At 42.2% G+C, this 9,221-nt stretch overlaps 1 protein-coding gene across 2 annotated transcripts in view; it reads right to left on the minus strand.

Annotated features, from left to right (window-relative positions):
• The window catches only part of ARHGAP10 (Rho GTPase activating protein 10), a 147,916-nt gene extending 138,891 nt beyond the window's left edge, over positions 1-9,025 (minus strand). For both annotated transcript variants that reach the window (XM_039391047.1, XM_027732843.2), the window contains exon 1: positions 8,715-9,025. In XM_039391047.1, the coding sequence (XP_039246981.1) occupies positions 8,715-8,868 (154 nt within the window). In that variant the 5' untranslated portion in view covers positions 8,869-9,025. The remainder of the gene's footprint in view (positions 1-8,714) is intronic.
• Between the last annotated feature and the right edge of the window lie 196 nt (positions 9,026-9,221).

Raw genomic sequence — 9,221 nt, forward strand, 5'->3', positions numbered from 1 at the left:
CCACCTGTTTGCAAGATAGTAGGATTTCTTTTGAAGAAGCATAACTATATTAACTTAAAACTGCTACAAAATTTCTTTTTTTTCTTGTTCCATCATACCCACATTCAAATATTATTAATATTTTTCAAAGCATGCAACTCTTTCTACTGACTGACAAAATAACAGAAGAAGACAAACAAAAACAAGGTGCTTGGAAAGAGAGCACAGCTTTTGAGATTAGATACATACAGTCCAACTTTTCTTAAGGCTGAAATGCTTGAAGTGCAACAAGCTTCAGACTCTTCACCATTGATTCATTCATCATTTCTAAGCCTCCACACATCAGCCTAATGGAGGAAATGGAGAAATTTCCAAGCTAAAAAATGCTCATTAGCAACAAAGTGGCTGAGAACCTACTCCTGTACACCACACACACTACAATGTCCTTCAAGGCCCAGGCCTGGTACACAGCCCTGCTCAGTTTCATCCTGGATACTCAATTTTCCCTGCCAAATTAAACAAAGCATTGTTTTTCTTCTTCAAGGACATGCAGTCCCAACCAGCCAGGTGCATATACAAAAGCTGAGGAGAACTGAGAGAAGCTGTAAAAACCAGATCTGAGAGACGAAGCCTCTCTCTGACCTATTTATTGAGCAGATAACCCCCACCTACCCAGTCCTCTCAATTAAAGCGGTAACAACAGGACATTTATTCAAAGGTGTGGGCTATTAAACCACAATCTGTTTAATAACACTGTGATTTTCCATCTCTGTAGATCATTTTTCCCCCCACACTGCTCCTTTCCCACAGAGGACAAGCCTAACACGAATGATTTACAGGAACTTCTGATCTGGCCTTGGCCTGTGATGGCCACATTGCTTCTGAGGGCTTGGATGTTTTCTCTCTATTTTTATCCTGAAAGATGAGCAAACACACAGGATGGAAAAGAACAACAAAGGAAGGAAACAAAAACAGAGCAGAAGGAGTAACAGGCATTCACAAAGAACAGGGTATCTGCAAGAAGCTCCATCCATAGTTACGAGCCGGTATGGAAAAGCAATAACACGACATTGAGGCTGTCAAAAAATCCCAAAAATGTCTGTTTAGAAAAAGAATTTGAGGATAGTGTAAACTCAGCCACAGACTTCCCTTTCCAGTGTCTTATTTCCCAGTGAGATAGCTAAACATGTACTTTGGACAGAAGGCACACATCTATCCCAGATGTATAACATGGGGCATTATAAATTACTGCCCTCTCTTCTATCAAAGTCACACCCAAAGGGCAACAACAACCTCCAAAGGAACTGCTGGGATGGAGCACATGAGCTTGCCTCACTCAACTCATTGCAAAATTGATGGCTTAGTTTAAACTTGGCAAAGAAGATGAGTTTGACTTAGCAACAAGGCAGATTTTGGGTGCTGATTAAGACTGACAACTACAGTGGGTGGCAGCAACCACCAGCAGAGAGATGTTAAATTCCCTGAACAGTAGTTTCTTAAAACTATTCTGCCAATGTGTGCCCAAGTTTATTTGAACATATATTTTACATTCACTAGATATTCCAGAAAGCATTCAACTTTGTTCAAAGTGCCTTTGATAGCCAACTCAAAATCTTGAAGACATTTAAAAGATAAGCAAAACACTGGGAATGTTGTAACATCTTAAGAACCATTGTCAAAGAACAACAGTAAGTCTGGTCTCGAAACTTAAAAAAGTGACATTAAACCCAAAAGGAAACCCTAGCAGACATAAGCAACTCATAAAAATTATCTAAAGAAGCCACAACCCACACTATCAAAACATTAAGCATATTGCCAAGATTGACACACTGTGGACTGTCTCCCTCCAACAGCCAAGCCTCTGCTTTTTAGGTTAACATGTTAAGTGCTGCAGCAGGGACTGAAGCTGGCATTGTAAAACAAAAGCACTGAAGTCAACATAAACTATAGACATTAATTACGTAATGTTAAAAGACAGCTGGGGAGGAGGAGAGGAGCACTGGGATGCAGTTCTTCAGTGCCATTCCAAGCATGTTTCCACATGCTCCTTTCTAAAACAAGGGCAGAACACCCAGCCTGTTTGCTACTCCCCTTGCTGTACACTAGGGGAAAAATAAATAAAAGAAATAAAAGTATCAACATAGCACTGTCCCCTCTGCCACCCTGGAAAAAGAATCTGTGTCAATCGGAAGGAGACGTTCTGCCTCAATAAAACACTATGAAGTTATTTTAGACTTGACTTGAGAACTGTTATCAGTGTCATAAGCTCTGCTTGTTAAAATTTGAAACATTTTTGCAATACACAGCTGGCAAGCACAAGATAATTTTAGGTACAGTACACACCTGCAGCCTTAGCAGTGGGCCTATTTTTCTTCACTTAATTGCAAGCAGGTGTTTACATTTTACAGACTGTAAGGCAAATCCACCCTTTATTCCAACTCTTTAAGACAGACTGAGATTCCATGTAATTCTAAAATTACATTTCTATAACATTTGTTTTTTTTTTTTTTAAAAAAAACAACCAAAAACAACAAAACCCAACAACAACCAAAAAACCAACAAAAACTTTTCAACATGATCAACCAGGCAATTTCTCTAAAAATTACAGATTTATTTCTGTTGGTTTTGCCCTGAAGACTGACAATTACACTGATCACTGACATTCTCTTTAATGACTGCTTACACATTTTATCTAGAGCTGAAAAATGATGTGTTTTCCCCAAAAGATTAAAAGACGTTCATTTAACAACAGCCTGTCACATCCCCCAGCACCAAGAACATCCATATAAATTCATGAAATTTCATATTATTTCATATTATTGTGAAATTTCATATTATCTGACATCACATTTTCTAGCTCACTTTTAATATGGAAAAAAAAAAGAACAGTGGAACATCTACAGGACAAAGATGGTAATAGAGTCAGTAAGTAAATCAAGCTGAAGAGACGAGATTCAAGATGACAAACTGGCATCCTCCACAGAATGAGTCTGACACTTTTTATAGCTGCTGACACAGTAACGAATGCTTTACTTGGGGTGGAGCTAAACACAATGTTCTTCAGAGTACTTTCTCAAAAGAAAGCACTTGCCTGATCCTTAAAACAAGCAACTTTATCGACAAGCAGAGGGGAAAAAAGAAAAGTACTGCCATAGTTAATTAGGCCCCAGCTGTGGCAATTATCTTGAAGGGAAGGCAAAAGCAACATTCTATTATAAGCAGCTCTTTCTTAAGGGAAAGCTTTATCAGATGGGCCCCAAAGTACCTGTTTGCCTTAGTTTTCTAATGTTTCCATTATTGAATTCCAATCGAAAGTGTTTTGTTTTTTTTTTAAAGGTACATCCTATTCAGTAGTCTTTGCAATACAGGATCTAGTGCTGTCCTGGTAGAAATTTGTATCTAGTTTGGCCCTAGCAAAGTATATTTCAGATTTAAATCCCAGAGTGTTCACTAATGGCATTGATTTGCTTATGGTTATGACACCTAAAGCATGCCTTACAATAGAAATAAAGCTTGGGTTTGAGGTACTAATTGAAAAATAAAATAGCTTTCTAAAACACTAAATGTGAAGATCTATTACTTCAGAGCTGTCACTGAATTCAAGGTGGATTAATCAGTGTCCTAAATAACCACAGTTGATTTAAGAAACTTTCCACTCAAGTTCAACTAAGGCCCTCTCACAATAATCCCCACTCCCCTGGAATGACATTAGTTTTTACTCAGTCTTTGGATTCTTCCTAAATCTTTAGTGAATGCCCATTTCTTCTCTAGAAGTTATTAATAAGTTATTAAAGCTATATTAATAGTTTTACCTTACTTCTTTGACATGTACTAGAGTGTCAGTAGGACAACATTTTTGTTGCAGAAAATTCCTGAGACTGAGACCTGGCACACACTGTACGTGGTTTTGTAACTGCAGATTATACTAAGGAAAGCTTTAAAAAATGGACAATTAGTCCTTAAGAAAAAAAAAAAGCACCATGGTTCAAGTGATCTGAGAGGCTTTCATGTGGTGTTATTATGTGGATTACCACAGCCTTTACATTTACATAATAATGTACGTACCAGGTCAGACCAAAACCCTACTGTAGACCAGTGTCTGAAAGGTCAACCACCACCACACACTAAGAGAACTGGCCAAGAAAAGAGATTATGGGTTTGGACAACGCAGACATCAGAGTGGTTCTTGAGATTGGATTAGGTTCTTAGTCAACTTTGTCAAAAGAAAGATTCAGTATATTCTCCTAGGTTGGAGATGGGACTGGGAGTGGCTTTATTCCTCTTGCTGACAAGATTTCCCATCTCCTTTACTTCTTGCTGGCAAACTTGTAAATGACCAATGACTAAAAACACTTCAGAGGAAAGGAATGAGAACTATCAACTTTTTTTTCTCTTGAATGCAGATATACTCTCTGAAGTAAACCAGCATTCTCTAGTAACAATTAGCAATAACTCTTTATTTTCCAACCAGCTCTTTCGGTAGATTAAATAAATATAGTTCTAGTTTTGTATTCTGTCTGGAAGAATGCAAGAAGCAACTCTTCTCTGAAAAACATAAAACAAAAATAGCAATAAAAAATAGTCATCAGAAGTCTGAGCACATCGAGCTGTCTGCAGAGATCAGAACTGGGTAGCCAGGATGTCCACTGCATCAAATACAATGCCTAAGACACCACAGAACCAAGTTTACAACCCAAAACCTCAGGGTACAGGAGGAACTACCCTGCGCTCAGCTGAAACAGAGACAGCAGTGGAATGAGAGACAGACCTGCTCCAGTGACAACCACACAATGGGGCCGCTGGGTAGCAAGTTTTGCAGGATGCAAGTGGAGGGAGGTGGCTGCTCTGCATTCTAGCAGGAGTGAAAAGAGTATTTGAACACTGTGGTGTCACACAGCAGTAGTTGATCCTGACTTGATGAAAGGCCAAGAGGCCCATGTGAGGTATCCTTCCCCATCAAACTTCGTCTAGGCTTCCCTCAGATGGGCACTGCGGACAGGACACCTCTTGAAAGCCTCCTGAGGAACTCAACTTTCCTGTTGTCTTGGCTTTTCCATCCATCTTCCGTCTTCACCAGCCCATTACAAAATCACTACAGTTGACCCAAACAGAATTCTGCTCTGATTTGAGCCTAAATCCAAGAATGGGGAGGCTGTGCTTTCAGGCATGTGGAATAGCTGTGAGCACGCACTCACGAGTACCCTTTGCAAACCCCCTGTGAGATGCCCAGGGCCAAAACCTATTCTCCTGCTGACTCTTCCTACTCCGCCCTGATGTCTCATAAGAAGCGGCAGCTCCTACTACGGGTTTAGGGAAAAGTCTCACCTTCAAAAAAAATATCTTCAAAAAACCCAAATAAATCTCACTCTCGGCAAGAGACCCAGAGTTGGACTAATATAGAAGCAAATACATAGTGTTTGTACATAATATCTAGTGTATCCTCTAGCTTCAAACAATTTGCATCTCAGATTTTTAAGAGCTTAGAACTAAGAGCTCAAGTTCCTTTCATGATTCAAAATAAGAAATCTCTGATCAGGCATCTTTAAATTCGGTTTCTCTCAACAGAAGGCCAACTAGCTCCATTCAGAAGTTATTTACAAACCATTTTGATCCTAACTTGTTTAACTGAACTGGAATCCCCTGAGAAATACTACATTTCTATTTTAAAAAGCATACCTGTATACCACTTGTATTTAATGATTACTAAGAGTGGCAAAAAAAATCTCTTTCTGTACTCCTTATAAACGTATTTAACTGTTGCAAAATAGAGAAAGAGTCACCTATTGTTTATTCATTTTCCAAAATGAAGGTTGAACTAGACTACTCAGTGATTCAAACCATTACACAGGAAACAGACAGCTTTGAGTCAGTCTTGTTTATCTTTCTATCACATTCTTGAAACTACTGAAACTTTAAAGTGCAAAGATACACTTGAAGTATGCTTCACTCTGGAAATTCAACAATTACGAATGTAAAAGATCCTCCTTTTTTTCATTGTCTCTTTTTTTTTATAAGCACCATAGTCCTGTACAAAGAAAAATCAGTTCTTCGGAGATTCAGGTGAAAAGTACAATCCCATACAACCGAGGAGACAAATGGAAGAGAGCTAAAGAGAGGATCCACATCATGATACTCTTTTGTCCTGTGAGACACTGACGGCTCCTGTGAAATAGGGGGAGTGGTAGCAGTATCTGCTTCCAGCTGTCAAGCTGTAACCCAGTGCAGGCAGCATCAAAGTCACTTACAGGGCTGTCTGTCAAGCAGGAAGTGGGATCTATTCAATGACATCAGTTATTCACACCTAAAGAATCCCTGCAACGTTTGTTGTAAGCGGCTGCTTTACAAGTGAAATAAGGAAAGCACTAAGGGGGGAGGGGAGAACGAAGGTGGTGTCTATTGCAGTCCCTTAATTTCCCAGAAATTTAAGAACAATAGTGCACCTACCACATTTTATATTTTACAGACCATTCAGAGAACCTTATTATGCTCAGAAATCAATTAAACCAGATACAAATCCCATAATCTACCTGGTTCTAGAAACAGAGAAATATTGTAGCTATTGTTAAGATGACATTTTTTGTTCAAAAGACTAAAACAATTTTCTAAAAGTTGTAATGAACTGTTGTCTAAGAGGCAGTCACCTAAGCTTGCTATGCCCTGCTTTATTATCACATTCTCTAAATTGCAGTAAGCCTGTCTTTGTGCAGAAAATGCAATTTTGACAGAAGTGAATAGCTAGCTCTGTGTCTAGACCACTTCTCAAGCTTGCTTTTTTGGATCAAATACTAATCCCATTCGGTTTCCTGACAGCAAATGAATCAGGCTCCTCAAAGAATTCAGATGCTGATGTTTTCTTCTGAAAACACAAGAAGGACCAATACCCTAACCACTGGGGTTCTGAAGGGTTTTAACTTCTCCTTGTGTTTCCTCCGGTTCAATTTATATTTAATGCCTGTTGAACTGTGGCAATGCTTCACCAGCACCAGAGGAAGGTATCTCAACTTCAACCCTGTCACTCAGGGCACTGTAAAGGGGAGAGACAACCGCAGAAAACTGAAATGTAAGGAAGGGTCCATCCTGTTTCTACTTTTCAAACAAGTATGATTAGGCACACATGTTTGTTAGAATAAGGTACAGCAACTACACTCAAGAATAAAACTTCTGACTCATCTCAGAAAGGAAGGCATTGCTTAGCCCTGAACACAGGGCAGGGTCTCAAATAGCTTCTCCAAATATTTCTCACCGGCTAGCCCTAAGTATTTCATCAAGCACTGTCAGGCCAGGTGGCTCTGGTCAGCACACTGACTCCCTTGGATGCCAACACACACAGGAAAGCACCTTGAGCACTGCACTCACGGCCAAAAATTACCAACAGAGGATTCTGCTGTGGCCAGGAGGCTCATTCGAGTTAGGACTTTCCTCACCACCATCCCCACTTTCCAATTAAGTTCTGTATATGTAACAATACATGAGAAACTAAGGGCTTGGGGCAGTTGCCAAAATACTCTCTCAATGCTTGAGAAATAGAATTGGAATGATTTCCCTCTACTGTTCTTATCCAAGTTTAGGGACACTTTTTTACTTTACACTGTAAGTTAAGATGATTTATACCAACACTTCAAGTCACAAATTTCAAATGATGCTCTAAGATTATGATTTGCAATAAGTGAGTGTAAATTGGCCAAAGAATAACAGCTACAAATGAGTGAAATTTGATATGGCATTTTCTACCTTTTTATCCAGGCACACCAAACAGAGGCGACAGCAGTAAATGATGTTTCCTTATTTGCACAAAATGAGTTAGATATGTGTTTTATAATTTCACCGTATCTCAGCAGCTACACTGCTCAAACCATTGGTCAAATACCTACTAGTTTAAGGGAAGTATCTTGACAGCATTGTTGCCTGCTTTCAGAAGTTTACCATGATACCAAAGATGCTGCACACTTTTGAGAACACAGTGCCAGAGTGCTGTACTAGTGTTTTAGCTGAATAATCTGTATAGACGATCATCCTATTAGATATTTAGGGGACTACACCACTGTATCTTAAGTTAAATGGTAAAAATCATATTAGCACAATACTCCATCAAGAACGTGCATTGAAATGGTCATTCAAGGAAAAGGACATGATTCTTACATAAACTACAGCAGAGCTAACCCTATATATACAGTATACACATATTCAACGAGTAAAACACAAAATTAACAAAACACTACCACAAATTAAGAGACCAAAAACATAGAATTGGTAACTACTGCTGTCACCGCAGCACTACAAGTCCGATAATTCCCGACCACACGTAGACTTCTGACAAAGGGGTATTTTTCATCAGCTTCTTCGCAGACTGCAAATGCACATACACGACAGGGTTACGTTCAGGTATGCCATTCACAGACGCTCAGCTTGCAGCGCACCGAGAACGCCTGAAATCGAGTCCCCCCAGGGGATTTCACACGGCAGCCGGCTCCGGACGCGGCACCGCCGAACACACAAGCCAGGCCCGGCAACAGGCGATACCAGGGGAATGTAGCCGCCTCTGTCCCTTATCCCCCCTCCGCGGCGAAGGGCTGGAGAGGACCCACGTCCCCGCAGCTGCTGATGCGGGACCCCAGGCAGAGGCTGGAGCACGCCGGTGCAAAGCCCTCTGGCACAGCAGCAAGGCAAAAGCGCCCGGCGCCGGGCCCCGCGCCGCCGGCAGCCGCCCCCGCGGCTCCCCCGCACCCTCCACTCACTCTTGGTCGCGGCGACCAGGTTCTTCCCATCCTTCAGCAACTCCTTGATAAACTTATTGGTCTTCTCCAGCTCCGCCTCGTGGGCTCTCACCCGCTCCCTGAACCAGGGGCTGTCCAGGTAGCAGTCGCTGAACTCCAGGGGCTGCAGCCCCATGGCTGCGGCTGCTGCGGCTGCTGCTGCTGCTGCTACTACCACTACCACTACTACTGCTGCTGCTGCTGCTGCTGCTGCCGCCGCCGCGCCGGGGCTCGGCTCCCCGCGAACCGCAGCGCCGCCGGCGAGCCCTCAGCAGCAGCAGCTGAGCCCTCAGCAGCAGCGGCCGCGGCCACAAAGAGAGAGCGGCAGCTCAGCTCGGCTCGCCCCGCACGGCGCAGGGCGCGGGCACTGTCGAGCTCCGCGGAGCCGCCCTCCCCGCGGCCGGGGACGCCCCGCTCCCGGCAGCCCCGCCGGGACACGCCCGGCCGGGCGGGGCGGGCAGAGCCCCGGGCCCGCCCGCAGACCGCCCC

This window comes from Pipra filicauda, unplaced genomic scaffold, assembly GCF_003945595.2.
Source record: "Pipra filicauda isolate LSUMZ 115617 unplaced genomic scaffold, ASM394559v2 scaffold8_size5757611_pilon, whole genome shotgun sequence".
NCBI lineage: Eukaryota > Metazoa > Chordata > Aves > Passeriformes > Pipridae > Pipra > Pipra filicauda.